This window comes from Chiloscyllium punctatum, chromosome 16, assembly GCF_047496795.1.
Source record: "Chiloscyllium punctatum isolate Juve2018m chromosome 16, sChiPun1.3, whole genome shotgun sequence".
Classification (NCBI taxonomy): domain Eukaryota; kingdom Metazoa; phylum Chordata; class Chondrichthyes; order Orectolobiformes; family Hemiscylliidae; genus Chiloscyllium; species Chiloscyllium punctatum.
Window position 1 is genome coordinate 3,233,384 of NC_092754.1, and position 25,830 is coordinate 3,259,213.

General features: G+C 42.5%; 1 protein-coding gene across 4 annotated transcripts in view; it reads left to right on the forward strand.

Moving 5' to 3' along the window:
- The first annotated feature begins 608 nt into the window (after nt 1-608).
- Nucleotides 609-25,830, forward strand: part of LOC140486903 (NAD kinase-like) — a 109,295-nt gene continuing 84,073 nt past the window's right edge. The window contains exons 1-2 of one of the 4 annotated variants that reach the window (XM_072585999.1): nt 609-789; nt 975-1,202. In XM_072585999.1, the coding sequence (XP_072442100.1) occupies nt 1,027-1,202 (176 nt within the window). In that variant the 5' untranslated portion in view covers nt 609-789; nt 975-1,026. Of the gene's footprint in view, nt 848-974; nt 1,203-25,286; nt 25,472-25,830 lie in introns of those variants that run through there. The other 3 variants (XM_072585997.1, XM_072585998.1, XM_072586001.1) reach the window with 3 other exon arrangements.

Consider the following 25,830-nt stretch of genomic DNA (forward strand, 5'->3'; position numbering starts at 1 on the left):
GGTCACTACATCTTGGAAAAGTCCAAAGTCACACACCATCAGGTTATAGTCTAACAGGTTTATTTGAAATCACAAGTTTCCAGGGCGCTGCTGCTTCATCTGGTGAAATGATGGGGTTTCGCCTGACTGAAGGCGCTTCACAGTGAAAGCTTGTAATTTCAAATAAACCTCTTGGCCTCTAACCTGGTGCAGTGGGACCGCTGATTTTGTCCAACCCGGTCCCAACACTGGCAGCTCCACATCAGGGAATAGTCTAACATGGTAATCCCTTCATAGTGGAGAAATTAAACCCATGCTATTGCTATCACTCTGCAACACAAACCAACCAACTGAGCTAACTGACCCTACATTAACCCTGTTCTAAATGCTGCATTGGAAACTGGGGAATAGGTTGGGGGCCGGGGAAGGAAAGCACCTTGTTCATTTTTCAGGAGGGTGGGTGAAAGCTGCGGAGGAAGGGGTTGTTCGGAAGAAGAGTCGAAACGTTGACTCAGCTTTCAGATGCTGCTGGGGCTTTCTCCTGTGAATTCAGTCCGAGAAATGAGCTGCGCCTGTATGGGCGGTATTACGGTAGAGTGACAGTGCGCATGTGGGGAAGGTGGTGCGGAGCCAGCCTGCTCGGTACCGGCCTAACGGGACGGCAGCGCTCGGGCTCCGCTTGAACGAACAGATGCGCCGGCCCGGAGTAGGCGGCGCCGCTTTCAAGGAGTCGGCGTCGATCGGGCGGAGCAACTGGCGCAAGCGCACAGCTGCCAATGGAATAGATACATTGTAACCGTGTAAGTTTCAGTAAGTAACAACTTGGGAGTTCCCGCATCTCTATTGGTCACCAAATGTATCCAACAATGTCAGTGACAACTATTACTTACATTGGGTTTAGACTGGGTACTTTGGAGTTATATGTACGTGTGTGTATGTTCCGTCTTTTATTTCAAAATATATATTCCCCCATTCTCTATCTTTCTTATTAACAGGCAATATCATTGTGGACTTTTCTTTCAAATGAGTTCCTGAAAAAAGCCAACGATGGACTGCACCCAGGAAATGTCTTTCGGGCCAGATCCCCTGGATACGGAGCAAGAGCTGGGCTGTTGCTGTTCCTGCTGTGAGGAGTTCTCTGGGGAATCCCAGCTCCGAGGGAGAGCCAAGTCCAGGAGTCTGTCTTCATCCCCGGCCCTGGTCGGCAGTGGGAAGGTGTACAGGTAACTTAACAGGCCGTGAGACCGGGGGAGGGAGGCGGAGGAAACCTGTCCCAGCCCCCCTTCACCTGGGGGCCTTAATGCCAGGATTTAACGTAGTTTTGGCTGGTACCTCACCAAACATTAGTATAATTGGAGTGCAATTTAGGAACTCACCATTCAACATTTGTAACATTCTTAGGACGATTATTTGAACGTCTAAAAATTATTAGAAAGTAATGGATTATTTTAAGTGAATTTGTTTAAATTTCCAGTTCCTGGTATATCTGTTTAAATCTGTGAGGGCTGTAGTTTTTGTCTGGGGTCTGCAATGTAATGTCACCAAAGACTCCCTTGTCATTCAAAAGAAGTACACTAAAGTCTACCTCCCCACAGACTGCAGAGGACAGGGAATGGTTGAAAGTCTCAAAGATGTAGTAGAGTCCCTTGGGTGACTGTCTGTGTGGAGTTTGCACATTCTCCTTGTGTCTGTATGGGTTTCCTCCGGGTGCTTCAGTTTCCTCCCACTGTCCAAAGCTGTGCTGGTTAAGGTGGATTGGCCATGGCAAATTGCCCATAGTGTTGAGGGATGTACAGGCTAGGTGGATCAGTCATGGGAAAGGTAGGGGGTGGGATGCTCTTTGGAGGGTTGGTGTGGTCTCGATGGGCCACATGACCTGTTTCCAAACTGTAGGAATTCAGTGAATGAAGGGGATCTTGCAAGCTTGAATCTTCCAGCACATATCAGGCCATATGGTCCATTGAAGTTTCTTGATGTCTTTCTCTCTGAGTCACCGTGACCACATAATGAGGGAGCTAATTGGTTTGTTCTCAGTAAATAAATATTCTTTATTTCTGGATTGAATTTCATATTTGAAGGCTGGGCTTGAAGAGTTGCAAGTGATGGTGTCATCAATGTGTTTTGTTTGACCAGCCCTCTAGACATTGCAGTTACGCCCTGACAAGTGAACAATAACCTGATGGTTTGAAAGTCTATGCTCAAGATCTTTTGCAAATAGTGTTAACATTTGAGTGGGTGGTACCTGCTACATTTTCTCTTTTTCTGTTTGTTTTACCTCCAGTTCATCCTTGATGAGCCGTATTGCTGAGAGACAGTAATAATTTAAACAGAATGGCAAAGGTTGACTGCTTTGAAATTGCCTAAACCCCACCCTCCTTTAGTAGAGTGATAGAGAAAACCACAACATTCAGGAATGTACTGAAGGTTACAGAGTAATTTCACCAGCACTGTGAACAAAAGTAGAGATTCCAATACAACTTCATGAAGTTACCTAAATATTATTTATTAAAACACTAACTGTTTTGCTCAAAATTATTCAGAATTCATTCTGAAATTTCTCATTGCAGCTGTAATATAACCAATCGATATTTAATATGCAATTTGCATGTTTGTAATTTCACATTCTGAGCCATTTCTTTTCCCATAGAATAGGCTCATAGTCATACAGCACAGAAGCAAACACTCAGGTCCAACTCGTCCATGCCAACCATGTTCTCAAACTAAACTCCCATTTTTTCCATATTTGGCCTTTATCCCTCTAAACCTTTCCTATTCATGTACCTGTCCAAATGTCTTTTAAATGTTATAACTGTATCTGCATTTACCACTTCCTCTGGCAGTTCATTACATATATGAACCAGAAAAGGTTGTCCCTCAGGTCCCTCTTAAATCTTTTGCCTCCCACCTTAAAATTATGCCCTTTAGTTTTGAACTTCCCAACCCTAGGCAAAAGACTTTTGCTTTTCACCTTATCTATGCCCCTCATGATTTTATAAGCCTCTATAAACCTCAACGTCCTATTTTTCTTGAAAATCCTCCGTGTTTTGGCTCAACATTTGCCTAGGTCCATTTGGTCTTCAGACTTGTGAAGAGAGAAGGAAAAGCAAAAAGCTGGAGAAACTCAGCAAGTCTGGCAGCGTCAGCGGGCAGACAAACGGTGTTGCTATTTTGAGTTTTTCAATTCTGAAGAAGAGTTACAACAACTCAAAATGTTAACTCTGTTTTGGTCTTCACAGATGTTGCCAGACTTGCTGAGTTTCTCCATCAATTTCAGATCACCAGCATCCCCAGGATGTTGTTTTTATTTGTGTACATCTAGCACTTGGTTCTGGTTAGTGTTTCACAAATACACGAATTTGAGTATCATTTGTGACTGTTAGGCAGATAGATGAAGCAGTGTTTTGCTCTGAGCCGTTTCCTATCAATGGCAAGGATGTGAACGATTGATTAACTTGTGTTCTGGTCAAGTTGCTTGAAGGAGAATCACTGGCAGGAGTTCTGATAATGTGAGCTGAATTTTTGATCATGTCTTGAGATGTTTGAGAATGTGAGGACTGCATTCCTGAGGAAGGGCTTATACCTAAAACGCCGATTCTCCTGCTCCTCAGATGCTGCCTGACCTGCTGTGCTTTTCCAGCAACACACTCTCGACTCTTGATCTCCAGCATCTGCAGTCCTCCCTTTCTACTACTCCTCAGTGTTTGGGAATGGTGAGACAGGCTTTAACACCCCATCAGAAGAACGTACAGCACTGAACAGGAGGTAGTGTCACTTCTCTAAGAGCTCTCAGCTGGACAGTCTCTCTGGTCTCAAAATGGGAAACATGGGTCCCTTGAAGCAGGGATCATTGATTATAGAGATGCAGAAAAAGACTTTGGAATGGTGATCAGAGATCTTGTATCTCCATTGCAGGCTCATAGTTAATGGAATTCAGCGTAGGATAATTGTTTAAATTCTTTAAGTCAGTATAAATGTTTTGGGGCCCTGGGTGGCTTTTTAAAAGTTTTCAGCTTACGGCAATCGATTATTGCAATAGTAAAGCTATTGAACATTCAGGAAGAGCTTTTTTTTTTATATAGATATTTTTATTAGAAATTTAACATTTTTACAAGTTTACAAAAATAATCAAAACTCTCAAGTACAAACATTGATATACAATTAAATCTTAAATAATAACCAAAATTTAACAAGGAAGAGCTTTCTTTGAGGAGAAAGTTCTTCATGGAGCAAGTGGGGAGCCTGTGGAGTTGTCTGCCACAGGAAACTGTTCAGATCAAAACATTAATCATTTTTTAAGAAAGATTTAGGTATAATTCTTAGGATTAGTTTTAGGCCAGTTTTTACTGTGGAGGAAGGTGTGGAAGCTAGAGGACTCGGAAATAAATGTTGCTGTTTTGAAAACATTGCAGAAGTGGGAGTTAGTGAGTTTTGAGAAAATTTGTAGAAGAGGAAGTGCAGGAGGTCTTAGAAAATACAAAAGTGGATAAATCTCTAGAACCTGATCTAGTGTATCCCAGCATATTGTGGTAAGTTAGGGAGGAAATTGCGGGGCCCATCGCAAAAATATTTGTGTTATCTATAAATACAGGTGAGGTGCTGAATGACTGGAGAGTGGTTAATGTTGTGCCATTGTTTAAGAATGGCTATAAGGAGAAACCTGGGAACTACAGACTGGTGAGTCTGACTTTGGCAGGTAAGTTGTTGGAGAGGATTCTGAACAATAGGATTTATATGCTTTTGGAGAGGCAAGGAATGATTAGTGATAGTTAGTATGGTTTTGTGGGAGGGAAATTGTGTCTCTCAAACTTGATTGCATTTTTTGAGGAAGTAATCAAGAAGATTGAGGGCAGAGTGATAGACATTGTTTACTCTGACTTTACTAAAGCCTTTGACAAGGTTCTGCATATCAAAACTATTTAGTAAAGTTAGATCATGTGGGATTCAGGGTGAGCTTGACAATTGGATACAAAATTGGCTTAACGACCAGAGACACAATGATGGTGGAGGGTTGTTTTTCAGATTGGAGACCTGTTACAGCGGTGTTCCACAGGGATCAGTGATGGGTCCACTTTTGTTTGTCATTTTTATAAATTATTTAGGTGAAGGTATAGAAGACATGGTTAGTAGGTTTGCAGATAACGCTGAAGTTGGTGGTATAGTGGATGGTGAAGGAGGTTATCTCAGATTACAAAGTGATCTTGATCAATTGGGACACTGGGCTGGAGAGTGGCAGATGGAGTTTAATTTGGATAAATGCAAAGTATTGCATTTGGTGAAACAAACAAGGACAGGACTTATACAATTAAAATATCACTTTGGGTAGTGTTGTAGAACAGAGGGACCTGGGGGTCAGGTACATAATTCTTTGAAGTTTGCATCACATGTAGATAGTGGTTGCGAAGTGTTTAGCACACTTGCCTTCATTGCTCAGACCTCTTGAGTCTAGGAATTGGGACATCATGTTAAGGTTGTACAGGACGTTAATGAGGTCTCTTCTGGATTACTGTGTCCAGTTCTGGCTGCAGTTATAAAAAAGATATTAAGCTGGATAGGGTTCTGAAAAGATTTAACCAGGATATTGTCAGAAATGGAGGGTTTGAGTTATACGTAGAGGCTGGAGAAGCTGGGACTTTTTTCACTGGAGTGTAGGAGATTGAGGGGTGACCTTATAGAGGTTTATAAAATAATGAGGGGCACAATTAAGGTGAATTACAAAGGTCTTTTCCCTAGGGTGGGGGGTTCAAAACTAGAGGGCAGATTTTTAAGCTGAGGGGAGAAAGATTTAAAAGGGATCTGAGGGGCAAATGTTTTTAAAGTGGTTTGTGTGTGGAATGAACTGTCAGGTTAATGGTAGATGTAATACAGGTACAACATTTTAAAGACAGTTAAATGTTTAAATCTATAGCATTTCCAACGCCCCTCCTCCGTACCTTTTATCTTGGCCTGCTGGGCACACTTTCCTCATTCCTGAAGAAGGGCTCATGCCCGAAACATCGATCCTCCTGCTCCTTGGATACTGCCTGACCTGCTGCGCTTTTCCAGCAACACACTTTCAGCTTTAAAAGACATTTAGGCAGCTACATGAATAGGAAGGGTTTAGAGTGGTGTGGGCCAACACTGACAAGTGGGACAAGTTTAGTTTGGGAAACTTGGTCAGCATGGACAGGTTGGACCAAAGGGTCTGTTTCTGTGCTGTACTGTTCTGTGATGGGGTGAAACGAGATTGTGTTGGAATCTAAAAATGAAGTTGAAGGCTGAGAGTCTGTGGATGAAGGTGGGGGAGGTGCAAAGGAATGAGACTGGACAAGGAAGTTATCTGGAGTTCAGAATCTACCAACTGAGCAGAACGTTGGCAAAGTTGCTTTATAAAGTGATCGAATTAGACAAGGGAATTTTAAATAATAAAGAAAATGTTGCATTCTCGAATTGTTGATAGAGGTCTTTCCGTTGGCTATGGATCAGCTGTTGATGGGGTGTAGGATGTTGCTCCAACATGAACTAATCACTGAGCCTCCAGCATTAGACTCGTGGGCTGTCAGAGCGGTGACTGGGTCTGAATCCGGAGGGAGCATATGACCATGCAACAAGAACCAGTTTGTGAAACAATGTGAGCCATTAAAGACAAGGCTGAGCAATGTCTGACACACACAAGGTCCAGTGAAATATTGTCACCTTTTGGTTCATCTTCTGTAATTACTCTTTTTAATTTCTGGTAAACAAACCAAAATGCTCATGAAATACACTTGCTCATGAAATGAACCGAGGGGAAATGGAAAAGACAAACACAGGAATGGGCAGAGTAATAAAAGGAAAGATTAATATTGTGACATTTTGAGAAGGTTTTGAAATTGGAGAGCTGAAGGGATTTAGGGCAGAGTTTTGCAGAATACAATGAAAGCCTGTGAAGGTTTTAACACCAATGCTGGGCCCAAAGGGGAAAGGATTGGTATTGAGACTATAGGAGAGGATATAAGGCTGAAGGAAATGGCAATGGTTTGGTTATGGCCTTAAAAGTGCTCATGCTGCTTTTGGAGAATGGGCATCATTGTAAGTCAGTGAGCTGTGATGTAGAGGTGCTGGTGTTGGACTGTGGTGGACAAAGTCAGAAGTTACACTACATCAGGTTCTAGTTCAACAGGTTTATTTGAAATTTCCAGCTTTCGGAGCTCTGCTCCTTCAGGTTATAGTACCTACAGCTGGTGTCGTGTACCCTCAGACTAAGGTCAAAGCGGGTGAGTGAAGTGACTTCACGCTGGAATGGGAACAGGCAGCCTAATATTTCAGGCTCATTGGAATTTGTGGAGTAGGCCAAGGATGTAGCAATTGAAAAGCATGTCTGGGGAATCTGTGTCACAGTGTGGTTTTATTGACAGGCAGAGATGATTGTGAAGATGGACGCAGTGGTGGTGTTTGTAATTTGGCCGATGGCTGAACGTTTAAGCTTTTACATCCTCTGGTTTAACATGCACAAGAGAGTGGAGAGTATAATGCCAGTGGTATGGGGTGAGAAGTGGGAGGAGCTGAACCAGGTGCAGATACACACACTTAAGGAAGAAGAAGTTGACTTGATATGCCCCAGGTCATTAATTTCAGACAAATGAGAACTAACCTTGAGACACCATTCTCAGAAAGCAAAGTAATGACTGCGCTGTGGGGAAAAAAAATCAAATTGAAATTTGACAACTTTCAGCAACCATTAAACCTCTCTGTTCAAAGCATACACCTAGAATTGTTTAGCAGCTCCCTGGTGTTATAATTTAACAAGAAAAGGAGGCAGGAGGGTAATGGAAAATTAAACATATGTATGCTGATAACATTTGATTAAAATTGAAGTTAATGCTTCTATTTTAATGGAAACAAAAACTTACAGTTGTAGGATTTAAACTAATGTGTTCCTTTTTATGAATTCTTTGCAGCATGTATTAAATCACTGACCTCTCTGCTCTAGTTTGGGGATTGTATTGTCCCTGATTGGCAACAAAGTCTGTGCTCTCGCTGTGAAAGACAGGTGGCGTGTTAGCAGTGTTGCTGTAATTGCTGGACACAAACCTTGCTCTTTTTCTGTCCGTGAGCTCAGCATTTTACACAGTCTGCTATTTACGCTAGTTGACCCTGTACAAAAGAAGTTGGGTAAATAAGTCTTTTGTAAACTGAATTTTCTCTCTAATTAGACCTCTTGAGTTAAACTGGCTCCAGTTTTTGCTAATAAATTAAAAATGAAAGAATTAGAATTTGGATTTCTGCAACAGTACAATCATTGAACAGAAATCTCCTTTGCATTGCAGCAGGAAATGATTGCTATATCGAAGGAATGAAGGGAGACAGGTTTTAGTGTGCAGATTTCTGCTGACTGAGTACTCGGGTGGGCTTTCTCTTTTACTACATTGTTTTCTTTCAGCTTTCTACAGATGCACCCAGGCATTCAAACTACAAATCCTTATTTCTATTAAACTATATTTTCTTTGTAGCTTCTCTGATATAGAATCAAATACCAGTTGAGACAGTGAAGAAAGACAGGACTGATATAATTGAAACTTGTTAAAGAATGGAGCGAAACAGAGCCTCTGACTTTAAAATTAGCCAGAGGGTTTCAGGAATGTTGGTAATTATGAATTTCCCAATATTTGAGTTCACTTTTTTTTTGCTGATTCCTATCTTGCAACATTCAGCTAAGTGTCAAAGCAGCAAAAATTGAGGAAGCTTTTGGGTGGAACTTCTGCAATCCTGAACTTTTACTTTGCTGGTTACTTTGTGTTCATTTTCTTTTAATTACATCCCTGGGAAATAGTGAAGAAGCTAGGAAGATCAATGGAATTTCTTTGGGAAATATCTCCCCAGGAATGTAAAGATAAATTCATCATCATCTTTCCCATTAGAGAGAGACAGCTGGTGGTGGTTTAACCGGGGGGGGGGTCACCATGCCTGAAGCGAGGGGAGAGGTTGAGAAGGTGAGTCCTTCAGGGTCACCTCAGCTAGTGTGGGAATTGAACCCATGATGTTGACATCGTTCTGAATCACACCACCCATCCAGCCAACTGAGCTGACCAATCCAAGGACTGTACACTGCCTTTTGTGGGCCCTTCTGGTACAATGTGATGGTAGTGACCTTCCCTCAAGTTGGGAAGCTAGGGTTTAAATCCTAGAGATGTGTAATAACATCTCTGAGCAGGTTGATTAGACAATATCTTTACACTGCCTTAGAGTTGTTACAATAACTCAACCAGATGTCAGTTATAGGTCATATAAGATAGTTTAACTCAATGGCAGCAATTTCAACCCTATCTCAGAATATTTCTAACGGAAAATAAATCTGGATTGAAATACCTATTTAATCTTTCACAATTAGCATGTGCATTTGGTCTTTCAAAACTCCTTTTGTAGTTTGACACTGAAAAGGCTATTTTGGTGTTTCCTGCAGTGGGTATCTGTTTTAGGAATTGGGGAACAAGTTTAGCACAATCTTGGCACTGATTACACAACAAGCTTACTGTCTGGTCGTGTGTCATTCATTGACAGCTGGGGATGTTGAATGCTTTTCCCATCTCTCTCTCTCCTATCCCATTCCTGGCAGTAAGTATCCATGTATTGCCCCCTGGTTTGTTTCAAAGCCAAGCCCAATCTTGACCTTTATTGGCCACCACTCCTTTCCTCTGAATGAGGTTGATAAATGGAGGCACATGGTAAGCTGAGTTTATTCCACCACCATCACCAAAGCACCACCTCCCTCTGGCAGGTTCACCGTGCTCACCGTGTGAAGTCATCTGCTGCTACTCTGGGTCAGAGAGAACAGTTCAAAACAAACCTGTCGTTCCTGTTAGTCAGTTTTGATTTGGCAGTAATTGCAGTGTCTTTCCATATTTGTATGAAACAAATGTGGAGTGACTCTCACTGTGACACGTATTGAAATTCCTCACATTCTACAATGAGTCAGGATCACTTTAACACTTTGTGACTCTCTCACATTTCCTGATCTCTGCAGTATCACTGTTATATGCTGTAGTGCTTTTTAGAAAAGGTAGACTTCCTTACAGGAAGGGGGCATTGTCCAAAATCATCCTTCGGCATTTTCTGACCTTGGTGTAGTAGCTGGGGAAACCTGGGAGCAGACACTCTCTCTCTCTTGGAAAATCCAAAAATCAGAGGTTGACTTTTTGAGAAGTCAAGTGAATCAGCGTCAATTGCATCCTGATCATTTTGAAACACTGACTCATTTAATTAACCAAGCAATGTTAATGAAATCTGAAAATGCTGGAGAAACTCAGCAGGTCTGGTAGCATGTGTGAAGGGAAATGGAATTAATGTTTGGGGTTGTTCTCATGTGTGGTCCTGAAACATTTAACTCCATTCCCCTCTCCACAGCTGCTGCCAGACCTGAGTATTTTCGGTTTTCATTTCAGATTTTCAGTACCCGCTGTATCTTGTTTTTGTTCCAGTCAGAGTTGTGTGCAGCACGGAATTAAACCGTTCATCCAACTAATCTATGCCAACCAGATATCCTAAATTAATCTAGTACCATTTGCCAGCACTTGGCCCATATCCCTCCAAACCCTTCCTATTCATATACCCATCCAGATGCATTTTCAATGTTGTAATTGTACCAGCCTCTACCACTTCCTCTGGCAGCTCATTCCATACCCGCACCACCCTCTGTGTGAAAAAGTTGCCCCTTAGGTCCCTCTTTATATCTTTCCCCTCCCACCTATGCCCTCTAGTTTGGGACACCCCCAAGCACACCGATGGGAAAAGACCTTGGTTATTTAGCATTCAGTCAGTGCTGATGTGCATCTCCGTCCTCTAGCTCCTCCTTTCTCGCAATACAAGATGGAGCTTGTGAAATGTTTGACTAAAGATTTTGGCACTGTCGTGTGTATGGTCAGTCTGCCAAAGATAAACAATGTTGATCACTGCCTCCCCTTGAAATGAACTTGTTCTGTTTTGTTGTGGGTCAAATCCCGCAGGGGCAGCACAGCAGCTCAGTGGTCAGCACTGAGGTTCGATTCCAGCCTCAGGCAACTATCTGTGTGGAGTTTACACATTCTCCCCATGTCTGTGTAGATTTTTTTTTGCAGGTGCTCCAGTTTCTTCCCACAGTCCAGAGATGTGCAGGTTAGGGGGGGTTGGCCATGCTAAATTGCTCATATTGTCCAGGGATGTATGGGCTCAGTGGGTTGGCCATGGAAAATACAGGGTTACACAGGAATGCTCTCTGGAGAGGCAGTGTGGCTGGATGGCCTGTTTTCATACTGCAGGGATTCCATTATTTGATGAAATCCGCTATTGTGAGTGAATCGATGGATTGAAAATGTAAAGCAGTTTTCTAGTTTCAACAACTGATATCTATATTTTTAAAAAACTAGATATTTACCTGAAACATCCAAACTAATGGTGGTTTGGTAAAAGTGATTAACAGTCTATTCACAAATCTTTTCTGACAGGCACAACACATTGAGCGGATCCTGTCTGTTAAAATGAAAGTTGAGCTACCAAAGTGTAATTGCTTGGATTTAATTTGAAAACCAAACATTGACCCCCATTTAGTTGAAGATTAACAAGTTGTCTTCAATCATTCACATCAAAGAAACCTGCTGACGCCAATAGAAATGCTTCCTTTTTTTTGAAGACTCTGAATCAGCAATTTATGATTTTATGATTGTTTTTGGTGCAGTTGAAGTCGGGAAATCAATGAAATGAATCCAGTCACTAGCTCGTTTGTTCACTGTACTAATTAAACAGCTCCAAATGCTGGTCAAGTCAAACAGCGTCTACAGAGAAGGGAACAGTACCTGGGCTAAAGGTCAATAACTTCTTGTAAGGATTGGGTAAAGTTGGAAATATATTAGTTTACAGTAATTGCAGAGAAAGGGGAAGGGACCAGACGGGTGGAGGCTAGTTTAACAGATGTTTGAGATGAGCCAGTTCCTTAAATTTCAGCATAGGAGGAAGAAAAAATGCATACCAGAGTTAGAGACAGTTTCATAGCTACTGCTTCTGAGCTTGAGGTTAAACCCACATCATGAGCCCAACTCTCCTCTTCCTTCAGCTGAGGTTGGGGTTATGTTTTAGAAACTGGGCATTCGCAAAACTGAAAATTGTCTTGATGCTAGAAATCTGTCTGGTGTTTTCTGGGGTACCAGGAATGTACTGGATTTGAGGAATTCTGAATAGGAGATCATTCAGTCCATTGAGTCGTCAGCTCATTGAAAGAAGTATCCAAGTGATCCTTCTGTTTTCATTCCAGAGATGTTATACGTTTCTCCTTTTCAGTAGGTTTGAAGTATAGTTGTCTGTGGCTTTTTGTTTTTTCTCATGGGATAATACTGATAAGGTCAACAATTATTGCTTGTCCCTAATTGCCCTTGAACTGAGTGCCTTATCTAGACATTTTGGAGGGTAGTTGATGCACTGCTGTTCGATGTTGGGCAGGCCAGGTTTGGATGGTATATCAATACACCAAGTGTGTGCTTAGACACCCGGTTGTAAAATCGGAATGCTATGTCAACCTGACCAGGAGCAGAGTATCAGGAAATCAAGATGAAGAATTGTAAATGCAACAACTCAGAAATAAAATCATGCAAATCGACTTTATTGTGAAAGGACGGTGACAGTTTATGATGTTTGGGATAATATACTTCATTATGAATGAATCACAAGGGCTGGGCTGAGAACCATTAAAAATTTGTTAGGGATGGTGAAAAAGGGATTGTTGAACATGACCATAACAGGACCCTGTGGTTATGTGCTAATTATTAAAGATCAGTTCACTTTACAGTATTGATAAAAACCAAAAGAACCGCAGATGCTGTAAATCAGAGACAAAAATAGAAATCGCTAGAAAATCTCAGCAGGTCTGGCAGCATCTGTGGAGAGAAATCAGTTAACAGTTTGGGTCCAGTGACCCTTCCTCAGAACTGCTTTCTCTCCACAGATGCTGCCAGACCTGCTGAGATTTTCCAGTAATTTCTGGTTTTTGTCTCTTTATAATATTGATATCTTGATGACTCAGCAAGCAGAATACTCGAGATTTTCCCTCCCTCTCGAATTGTTCTGACCTCCTGTGAGACACGGGCTGAATCAGAGTTCCTGGCTTCCCACTGCTTTAAAAGGTGGTATCTCCAGGGTTGAATGGCCATCTTGCATTCCAAGCCCAAGACTTGATGTCATGGATTTTTGTATTGATGGTGCCTCTGTTGGACTGGAGTGATGAAGGGCTTTTGCCCGAAACGTCAACTCTCCTGCTTCTCGGATGCTGCCTGACCTGTTGTGTTTTTCCAGCACCACACTCTCGACGCTGACCTCCAGCATCTGCAGTCTTCACTTTCACAAAGTTTTTGGGTTAGAGCAAGAACAGTGCTTCACAAGAGTAACAACTGAAGCAGTAGGAAGGTGAGCTAAGTTGGATGAAGGCTTCAAGAGGAGCCTTTTCTCCTTTTGCATCGAGCTGACAGTGTGTGTAAAGTTGTGTCCACTGTGCCTGTGATTGACATTAGACAGGTGGATGTGCTTTCACACTTTCCACAGGTGCTACAGGTAAGTTATTTCTTGTCGAAATATTTGGCACCTCTGTGTTCTTGAAGGCAGTTCGTCAAATCCCTTACTTGGAATGTGTTTACCTTCCTGGTGGTAAGCATATGGTAGGGTCTTAGTAACTGGGCACTGATTGGATTAAATATTTGTTTCCTTGTTAGTCACATGGCCATGAGCTCAACCTTCCCTTGGAACTGGAAGCAGCTAAGTGTATCCAGCATGTTGAGGCAGTGGGATTGAGAATGATAATTGCACCTTTTTAACAAAGTTGGAGACACAAATCCGTGACGATTGAACCACAATGTTTAAACTTGAACTCATTCACCTCCTTAAATTCTCAGCTTTGACGTAGCTTCCTGTCTAACCTCCTCACTCAGTAAGTAGTTTGATGTCAAATGATCTTTGCTGACACTTCTGTGATGTGCCTTGGGAGATTTTGCAAAATTAAAGGTGCTATTTAAATGTCATTTATTGAACATTTGATCAGCAGTTATTAAGCTTCAGGCTGCTGGACGGGGTTGAAGCTGTTGCGGTAATCTTCCCAGGAGCTGGGGAAGACTTTGTGGGCTGCAGCAAAACCAACTGATCGCACCTCAGTGATGAGGAGGGGTGGAAAATTGTGAAGATGTCTGAGAGATTTGAAACATCCTTGTTCTAAAATCCCTCCAGGGCCTTGCCATCTGTATCTCAGCAATCTCCCCCCCCCCCCCCCCACCCCCCCCACCCCCCATCCCAGAATGCTCCTCCCTCCGCCCCTCCCTTCCTCTACCAGTGTGTAGTGGGCAGGTAGCTGGAATAGGGACATCACAGCTGACATTACGATGAAGGGCTTTTGCCCGAAACGTCGATGTTCCTGCTCCTCGGATGCTGCCTGACCTGCTGTGCTTTCCCAGCACCACTCTGATCTAAACTCTGGTTTCCAGCATCTGCAGTCATTGTTTTTACCCTGACATTGCAATGAGTTCAGTTTTCCTACCTGATCCCTGTACCTTGTTCAGATACAGTTCTCACAAAGTTTGTTACAGATTCAAATACAGAAAAACCTGTAATGCACAGCTATGGTGAGGATTGATTCCCACCCCCTCTAATACCTTTGATTAACCCTGTGGTCTAGGCCTGTTGCTGTACCTGTTCTGTGTGACAGCTTTTTGTGAAGCTCTTCAGCTTTTGCTTATTTTCTAGATCAGTGCATCCTGAAAAGATCTATTTATTTCTCCTGTTTATCTATCCTTGCTATTTTGCAACGAATTGTTGTATGTTTATGACCAGAAAATCCCCAGCTATCTCTTTTCTCCCCCATTAGCAATTGCACGTCTAACTAACTTCCATATTTGTAATCCAAAGTGCTTAATAATGTGCGCAACCCAAGACCAATTAATCATTGTGTAGTTTGCACATCATGAACATCCAGATATTATCAGTAACACGGTATTGGAATGGTGGGAAAAGTGCAGATTAAACCTGACGGGAACATCCTGCTAATGAGCAGATAGTTTGATATTCCTGCATCTTCATGTTGAGCCACAAGATGTCAGGCATATTCCATTCTGTAAAAAAACAAAGCCAAGTGTTATACCTTGCAGTTTGAACTTATCATACTTTGGTTGCTTTTAATGCACTTGAACCTGACTGAGTATACCAGTGGAGAGTTGTGCCTTAATCTTCAACAACTTGTGAAAATGGCCTGGTGGGTCTGGACTTGAGGAATGATTGGACAGACTGGGGTGGTTAGAGAAGTTTAAGAAGGGCTCTAATGCTGGATGTATGAAATTTGGGTAGGGCCGAGGGAGGGTGGATAGGGAAGCACTTTTTCCATTAGTTGAGATGTCAATAATCAGGCAGGTCATTGATTTAAGGGAAAAGGTTGTGGGCAAAGAAGAGAGTTGGAGACAATGTTTTTACCCAAAGGATGATGGGAATTTAAAACTCACTGTCTGAAAGGAGGACTGAGTCAGAAACTTTTGTCAAATTTAGGTATTCACTTGGGTTGCCATAACTTCCAGGGCTAGAGGCTGGAACATGAGTGACCTCTGGTGCTGTAAATGCCTGAGCGTCTGACAAAGTCCATAACAACCAGAAACTGGTCCCATTGTCCCCTAAAGGAATGTATCTGTCAGGTTTCTGACAAGCCTATAACCTGTTCAGTGAGTTCTTTCTCCTCCTTGATCACATCAGAGTTCCACCCTTAAACAGTGCACACCAGACCTGATCCTCGTGAGCTCTTCAAACTAAAATAATCATTCCATGTTAATGGCATTGATTCTCCACCACACTTGCTTTTTTACACCTCCCCTGCAGCCACAACAGTAACTCTGTGTGCCTCCCTCTGTTCAATCAGCCTGTGATCTGAATGTCCAAGAATATTATGATCTGCCTGTACTGTATGCAAAATACAACTTTTTACTGTACTCAGGTACCCGTGACAATAGTAAATCAAATTTTAAAAAAATCAAACTCGATCTGCCATCAGTCTCTGCATTCAGAAGGCTCTCCCACACACTTATCCCGATCGCCCTCAGGATCAGGGACGTTTGAGCAGAGGAAATGCTTTTGTACCTTTTTGAGTTAATACTTATTTGGTAATTCCTCAGTCTCTAATTGTTTTTAAATCCAAAACCGTATTTTCGATAGTTTGGCCTTACCAGCTTTAACACTGCAATGTATGGTAAGGTGGTGAGGTCACCGATTTTAGATTCCAGCAGTTTTTGAATGTCATGTTTATTAGATTAGATTTCCTACAGTGTGGAAACAGGCCCTTCAGCCCAACAAGTCCACACTGACCCTCCGAAGAGTAACCCACCCAAACCCATGTTATTTCTCATTATTTACATTCTAATCCTGCTTGGACATGGGGGTTTGATGTCAGGGGACAGGGATAAGACCATAAGCAAAGGAACAGGAGTAGACCATTCGGCCCCTCAGTAGGATGATGGCTGGTGCTGTTTGGATGAACTCTGCCACAACAAGCCAGTCAGGTCCATTTCTGAGTTTGGCGAGATTTTAGAAACAGTTGCCTGGGAGAAAAATCAACTGTCTTTTGGACCAATTTAGGTGAAATAAAGAAAACCAACACCGATTTTCTTCAGAAAATCACTCCAAGCTACATTGATGGAGCTTTTCAATGAGGTTACAGAGATGGTAGACAGGGAGTGTGGTCGATGTGGTGTACATTGGTTTCCAAAAGCTGTTTGATAAAGTGCTGCAAAACAGAAAATTCGCCAAAAGGGCCGGAGACAAAGTGAGCCATTGATTAATGGATTGGAGGAAGGGGGCGAATGGTGTATGTTTGTGTCATGGGCACAGTGGCCTATAATAATGTGTTTGCATTTGATCCATGTGTGAAATGGCATCATTAAGAGCAGAGTACTATTGTGCTGTAAATAATAATGTGACTGGGCAAGTTTAGGTTTTGCACGTAGCAGCAAATTACTCCGTGGAGAGAGAGCAAGCTAACGTTTCGAGTCAATACACAATAGGTGCAGGCGTAGGCCATTCTGCCCTTTGAGCCAGTACCACCATTCATTATGATCATGGCTGATCATCCACAATCAGTATCCTGTTCCTGCCTTATCCCCATAACCATTGATTCCACTATCCTTAAGAGCTCTATCCAACTCTTTCTTGAAAGTATCCAGAGACTTGGCCTCCACTGCCCTCTGCAGCAGAGCATTCCACACAGCCACCACTCTCTGGGGAAAGAAGTTTCTCCTCAACTCTGTTCTAAGTGGCCTATCCCTTATTTTTAAACTGTGTCCTCTGGTTCGGGACTCACCCATCAGCGGGAACATGCTTCCTGCTTCCAGAGTGTCCAATCCTTTAATAAACTTATACATCTCAATCAGATCCCCTCTCAGCCTTCTAAATTCAAGTGTACACAAGACCAGTGGCTCCAATCTTTCAGCGTAAGATAGTCCCGCCATTCCAGGAATTGACCTCGTGAACCTACGCTGCACTCCCTCAATAGCCAGAGTGTCTTTCCTCAAATTTGGAGACCAATACTCCATATGAGGTCTCACCAGGGCCCTGTACAGCTGCAGAAGAACCTCTTTGCTTCTATACTCCATTCCTCTTGTTATGAAGGCCAGCATTCTATTAGCTTTCTTCACTGCCTGCTGTACCTGCATCCTTGCTTTCACTGACTGAAGTACAAGAACACCCAGATCTCTTTGTACTGCCCCTTTACCTAACTTGATTCCATTTAGGTAGTAATTTGCCTTCCTGTTCTTGCCACTAAAGTGGATAACCATACATTTATCCACATTAAACTGCATCTGCCATGCATCCGTCCACTCACCTAACTTGTCCAGGTCACCCTGTAATCTCCTAACATCCACCTCACATTTCACCCTGCCACCAAGCTTAGTATCATCAGCAAATTTGCTAACATTACTTTTAATACTTTCATCTATATCATTACAATGTACATTAAAAAGCTGCGGTCCTAGCACTGAAACCTGCAGTAACCCACTGATCACCACCTGCCATTCCGAAAGGGAGCCGTTTATCACTACTTTGTTTCCTGTCAGCCAACCAATTTTCAATCCATGTCAGTATTTTGCCCCTAATACCATGTGCCCTAATTTTGCTCACTAATCTCCTATGTGGGACTTTATCAAAGGCTTTCTGAAAGTCGTCCAGGTATACTGCATCCATTGACACTCCTTTGTCCATCTTCAGAGTTACATCCTCAAAAAATTCCAGAAGATTAGTCAAGTATGACTTCACCTTCATAAATCCATGCTGACTCTGACCTATCATGTTACTGCTATCCAGATGTGTCGTAATTTCATCCTTTATAATTGACTCCAGCATTTTTCCCACCACTGAGGTTCGACTAACTGGTCTATAATTCTGTTTTCTCTCTCCCTCCTTTCTTAAAAATTGGGACAACATTAGCCACCCTTCAATCCGCAGGAACTGATCCTGAATCTATAGAACATTGGAAAATGATCACCAACACATCCACGATTTCTAGAGCCACCTCCTTCAGTACTCTGGGATGTAGACCATCAGGCCCCCTCTGGGGCCTTATCAGCCTTCAGACCCAACAGTCTCTCCAACACCATTTCCTGACTAATATGAATTCCCTTCAGTTCAGGTCCTTCAGCCGCTATTACATCTGGGAGATTGCTCGTGTCTTCCCCAGTGAAGACAGGTCTAAAGTAACAATTCAAATCTTCTGCCATTTCTTTATTCCCCATAAGAAATTCACCCGTTTCTGTCTTCAAGGGCCCAATTTTAGCCTTTATCATTTTTTTCCTTTTCACATACCTATAAAAGCCTTTACTATCCTCCTTTTATATTTTTGGCGAGTTTACCTTATTTTTTCTTTTGTATTTACTTTTTAGTTATCCTCTGTTCTTTAAAAGCTTCCCAGTCCTCTGATTTCCCACTTATCTTTGCAATGTTATACTTTTTCCCTTTTGTCTTTATATAGTTCTTAACTTCCCTCGTCAGCCACGGCCACACCTGCCTCCCCTTAGGATCTATCTTCCTTTTTGGAATGACCTGACCCTGCATCTTCTGCATTATATCCAGAAATACCTTTCATTGTCGAGATAATCCGCTGTGAACTGCAGCCTCTGTTGTTTCCAGTTTAGGTTCTGCAAGTCTTGGTTTAGTATTGAACTTGAAATGATGATGGGCTTTACAGAAATTGAGTCAAGACTTTTAAGCTTTCTGCACTCGAACCTGGGTCAGAAAAGGTGAGCAAACTTAAATGAAATTCCATTTGCTACACACCTTACTTTATTGCTACAATTTGAGATCTCTACCGTACACTGCCAATGGAATAATTAGAATCAAAAGATAAAAGAACCTATTTTTCATTTATTCGTCCACAGGATGTGGGTGTCACTGATAACACTGTATTGAGGCACTGGAGAGGGAGCAATAAAATTCTCATTGTTTTGAAATCTAATGTTTGAAATCACTTAACAAATGACTACCTGCGAATGAGTTCTGGGAGTGTTCCTGTACACAGGATCCTTAAAACTGCTGAATCATGGTGATGTGATCGAGGTGGCTGAAGTGATAAAAGCTTTGAAAAATGATCCTGGGCAGTTTGATCAGAAACACAGTGAGGGTCATAATCAAATCAGTAAGGACCAATCGATTTTATGAACTTGAGGTGCATGGAGAATGGAATGAGGCTTCTGGTGATGCAAAGGCAGTGTCCCTACCTCTGTGCCAAGGGGCCTGGGTTCAAGTCTCACCTACTCCAAGCGTATGCCATAATGTTTCTGAGCAAGTTGATTAGAAAATATTTAGAGAAAAGAACAAAGCAAATGAGAGAGTGAAACGGTAAGTTCAAATCAAATTAGAACCAGGAGAAAACTGTTTAAAGTTAATTTTAAACAATGTCTAAGAACATTGTAATGCCCTGTGGGATCTGATTGGTTGATAATTTATTTTTGGGCCCTCCAAGATCTACTGCCATACAATAAATCACCTTGTTAGAAAGGTCTTTATGACATTGAGTCCCAACCCTAACTGGCTGCAATGAGATTAATTCCTTCTAATGATGCAAACTCAGCCGGAATAGAACGCTTACAACTCAATGTAATTTTTCGTTTGTGTGGTTCATGGGGGAGCAGTGCACATTAGTCAACAACTTGTGAACACTCCAAACTTACTACCAGCAACAACTTGCATATACGTAGAACCTTTGTCATTAACAAATGCCCCGAGGACATTTGTGGGAGTGTTATCATAAGGGAGATGGGAGGTTAGAAGACCAAAATTTTGGTCAAGGAGTTAGGTTTTATGTAGCATCATAACAAAGGAAAGAGAGGCAGAAAGATTTAGAGACAATTCTTGAACATGGGATGTAGGTAGATTTGGGAGTGGCAAAGAGGCTGGAATTGGAGGAGTGCAGTGATCTCTGATGGATGTAGGGTTCATGAAGATTAAAAAGATAGGAAGGAGTGAAGCCATGGAGGCAGGGCAGTTTTGTAATCATGGGGTTGTTTGACCAGAAACCAATGTAGGGTTCAGAAAATGTCAAGTTTGCATGGGGCAAGGTGCTGTCAGGTGATGTTGCTCAGATTGGATGTAGCTGGTCTTGGTGATGTCTCTGTGTGACTTCTATTCACCTCATTGCTGAGTTTTTATAAATAATGTTGGTTTCTCCAGCAAGCTTTGGGCCAGCTGTTTCAGATATTGCCACAATGACGGCATCGCGGCAACAGCCTCAGTACTCAACACCAACAACTGCCAGTCTCCAAACACCATCCAACAACTCATCTACTTTATCCTTGATCACAACATCTTTACCTTTGACAACCAGTTCTTCATCCAGACACATGAAACAGCTATGGGACCATATTTGCACCCCAATATGCCAACATCTTCATGCACCAGTTCGAATAAGACTCCTCTCTGCAGGACCTCCAACCAACATTGTACACCAGGTACATTGACAGCATTTTCTTCCTCTGGACCCATGGTGAGGAGTCATTGATAAAACTACACAGAGACATCAACAAGTTTCATCCCACCATCAAACTCACCAAGGACTACTCTCGACTATCTTGGACACATGCGTCTCCATCAAGGATGGACACCTCAGCACCACACTCTACTGCAAACCCACAGACAACCTCGCAATGCGACATTTCTCCAGCGTCCACCCAAAACATATTAAACAGCCATCCCCTATGGACAAGCCCTACGCGTACACCAGATCTGCTCAGATGTGGAGGAACGTGACGGACACCTGGAAGTACTCAAGGATACCCTCATAAGAACGGGGTACGATGCTCAACTCATCGACCGCCAGTTCCAACGTGCCACAGCAAGGAACCGTAATGACCCCCTCAGGAGACAGACACGGGCTGCAACTGACAGGGTACCCTTTGTTGTTCAATACTTCCCAGGGGCTAAAAAATTACGCCATGTTCTTTGTGACCTGCAACACATTATCAATGAGGGTGAGCACCTCACCAAGACCTTCCCCACACCTCCACTACTTGCCTTTAAACAACTGCCAAACCTCAAAGATCATTGTTCGTAGCAAGCTGCCCGGCTGTCAGGACAACTCCATACAACCCTGTCACGGTAGACGCTGCAAGACATGTCAGAGTGTGGACATAGATACCACTATTACGCGTGGGAACACCTCCCACCTTGTACATGGCAGTTACCCATGTGACTCAGCCAACGCTGTCTATCTTATACGTTGTAGGCAAGGATGCCCGGAGGCATGGTACATTGGTGAAACCGAGCAAAGGCTACGACAAAGGATGAATGGGCACCGCACAACAATCAACAGACAGGAGGGTTCCCTCCCAGTTGGGGAACACTTCAGTGGTCCAGGACATTCAGCCTCGGACCTTCGGGTGACCATCCTCCAAGGTGGACTTTGGGACAGGCAGCAGAGAAAAGTGGCCAAGCAGAGGCTGATAGCTAAGTTCGGTACCCATAGGGAGGGCCTCAACCGGGACCTTGGGTTCATGTCATACTACAGGTGACCACCATTGCACTATTCTCTCACACACATGCGTATACACAGACATGCACACAGACACACTCGCACATTCTTACAGACACTTGCTCTCACATGCATCCTCTCACCGACTTGGAGCACTCTACATTCACGCACGCACATATACACTTTCCCACACACCCCCACACCTTCTCACGTGCAGCCCCTCACAGACTTAGGTGCTGTACACTCACATACACACACATACTCTTTGTCACACTCTCAACTCCCCCACCCCAGGCACGCACGCGCACACGCACACATGCACATACGTTTGTGGGGTGAATTTGTACGTTGCTCAAAAACTGCATGAATTCATGTAAGATTCTGTTATCTCACTTTTTAGATTAGAATCTGTCTAAACATTATGGCACAGACATGGACCACCGGGGTCTAACACCTTCAACATATTATCTGGCTAACACTAATTGTTACAGTCAACCTGAGAATGCAACTTTTTTAAAGTTTTGTGATTTACACATGAAAGAAATGAAACTATCATGGTATTCGCACAGATGAAAGACTCAACAGGTCTCTTTCAATGTATAATTTCAGTTACATCACACTGTAAACTTTTGCTATAAATTCTGTGTCTTACAATTATGTCCTCCACTACCACCTGATGAAGGAGCGTCACTCCGAAAGCTAGTGCTTCCAATTAAACCCGTTGGACTATAACCTGGTGTTGTGTGATTTTTAACTTTGTACACCCCAGTCCAACACCGGTATCTCCAAATCATGCTTTAAGCGATATAAATATTGTGGTGTTGATGGCTTAGTGGTGTTATGGCTGGACTCTAGAGACCCAGGCAATGTTCTGAGGACCTAGCTTTTGTGGAATTTGAATTCAAGCTAAAAAACGCTGGAATTAAGAGTTTAAGGATGACCATGAATTGTTGATTTGTTAGAATATGGATATAGAAATCTGACCAGCTCGGCAAGTGTCTAGTTGGACGTGGAAGCACATTGCACTGCTGGTGTTTCTGAGCAGGAGCACAGAGAGAATCAACATGTCGACTCAGTTACTCATGCACATTGGGATGGTGGTGACTGTCGGCCATTGGACAATTTTAGTCACAGACGTCTATAGTACAGAAAAAGACCCTTCAGTCTGATCACCTAACTATTCAATCCAGTCAAAGCACTTTGAAGTGTCACAAATGGTTTATCGTAAATGACAACAAGCATTTATTTGAGCCCTTTTAAAGTAGTACTTCCCTCAATGCAGTGAAATTCTTATAGCTGATTCAGTAACTGACAGGGGTCACAGAGGTGTTTAAAAATCAATGAAACTCTTGGGAACTCTTTGGTCAGTTCAAAGAAATCTCAGCTTTGAATTTTGATTGTCACTGTATTGGCTTATTTCCTGGTAGTTATGCCGCATTCCACATTCTCCAGTTTTGAATTTGTTAACAGGATGTGACCCGGCTTGCACTTATTGTCCATTCCTAATCACCCTGACCCACAATGCCCTTAGGGAGGGAATTCCAGGATTTGGCCTGAAGGAACGGTGCGATATTTCCAAGTCAGGATGGGGACGGCTCAGTTCTCCCATGTACCTGCTGCCCTTGTCCCTCCAAGTGGTGGCTTAGGAAGACTCTGTCAGCGAGATCAAGAGGTGACTGAATCCTGCAGTTTGGGCAGATGGATATTAGATAAAAGTAACAGCGCTAAATTGTACAGTGACTTTTTTTTCTCTGAGATGAAGGAGCAGAATATTGTACAGTGGTATAGTGATTGTTAAATACTTCAAAAGGAGCATACACTGAGAGACATTGGAGTAAAGATGTACTTCATCCAGGTCCTGCATTCAAAGCTCAAAGGTTCTACCAAAAGTGGGCTGCTTGATGTTTATTGCAAACTAATTTATTTAAATATTTGCCACAAAAAGCTATTTTTATGAGGGATATGCTTAAAACTGATGTAAAACACAGTCACTAATTGCTTTAATGTGTGCAATTAGATTACTTAGTGTGGAAAAAGGCCCTTCGGCCCAACCAAGTCCACACCGACCCTCCGAAGGGCAACCCACCCAGACCATTCCCCTACATTTACCCCTGCACCTAACACTATGGGCAATTTAGCTTGGCCAATTTACCTTACCTGCACATCTATCCTGCAATGTAGTAAGCACATCTGTTAGCAACTAAAGACCCAGAAGGAATTCACTTTGAAAGCCTAAAATGGAGACACTTAGAGAAATATTTTTATATTCAAAGTAGTCAAATATGGGTTCAATCCAGTGATCCTGCTGAAATACAGTGGATCGATATTTTTTTAAAAATAGCCAGTGTGAAAAGGAGGACAGGATTTGTAATTATGAACAGGACTTTGGGAATGGCAATGGACTAAAGGTTCTGCTGTAAATTCCGTGATGGACAAAGTGTTGCAGCAGAGATTCATCAGTACATCCCAGGGCAAAATGTGACTCTTTCATTATCCAACTTTAATTAAATGTGACTCCAAAAGCTTTAAATCCTGTGGGTAAAACCGTACCTGGTGTTCTGAACCTTGTGTTAATTAGAGATGGCATTCTGTAAAATTAAAGCAATCAGTGACTGTGTTTTACTTCAGTTTTCAGCATATTCCTCAAAAAAATAGCTTTTTGTGGCAAACATTTAAATAAATTAGTTTGCAATAAATATCAAGCAACCCACTTTTAGTAGAACCTTTGAGATTCAATGCAGGACTTGGAAGTCTGACCTGTGACTGAACTCCATATCCACACCTTGCCCCACAAGCACAGCCAGTCAAGCAGCATCCGAGGAGCAGGAGAGTCTATGTTCTCAGTATAAGCACTTCATCAGGAATGTGACCCCAAAAGTTTTAAATCCTGTGGGTAAAACTGTACCTGGTGTTCTGACCTTGTGTTAATTAGAGATGGCATTCTGTAAAATTTAAAGCAATTGTGCTCGAAATGTCAACTCTCTCTGATGCTGTCCTGGCCGACTGCTTTTCTAGCGCCACGCTTTACGACTCTGATTCTCCAGCATCTGCAGTCCTCACTTTCTCCTGGACATTCATAACGCCAGTCCGTTTGCTCTATGCCCTTGTGCTGTTGTTCATGTTGACACTTGTGATTTGCATGTCAGTATCTGTAAGTGGCTGTGGAAGTGCTGGTGGTGAACTGTTTAAATAACACTTTTCTTCAAAAACCCATTTATTCCTTGCTGTCTCTTTAAGAAAGATTTCTCTCGCTCTGGTTAACCAGTTTTACTGGTAGCTGTGTGAAACTGACAATTGCTGGAGTCACCTCCCATGTGTGAGGTTGTGTGTGAAATAATGTCAGACAAGAGCGGATTTGTTGTAACAGAGTGGCTGACACCGTGCGGTGATGCCTTTGTTTCGGAGTTCAGGATTCCCCTGCAAAGAAAGGAGAGATGTATAAGAAAGTTGGAGAAATAATTAAGCAAGGAATGTTTAGGCTTATCATCGATTTGAAGTGGTTAAAAGCAGATGGTCTTCCGATGACACCATGACTTTGTGAGTATGTGTGTTGTGTATTTTCCGATCCAATAGGTGATGTTTTACTCTAAGTTGCAGGTTCTTCACATGATTGAGTACACCAGTGAGAGGTATCTTTGTAGGGACTTAGAGTACTGAATGCCAATCATCGTTATGCGATAACCAACATTAAATACACTTCTAAGTTTAGTGTGTTGGAAATCCTTAATGTAACCCTTCACCCTCCTCTCTCTGGGCCAGGTGTTTCCCTTTGTATCCAGTTACCTGTTGAATAGCTGCATCACTTTGAGTGTAAACCATGAAAATGTCTACAGTGGAACCTAACTCATTCCACTCTGTTCACTGGATAATGCAGCCCAAGTATCTTTGGCCTTTTT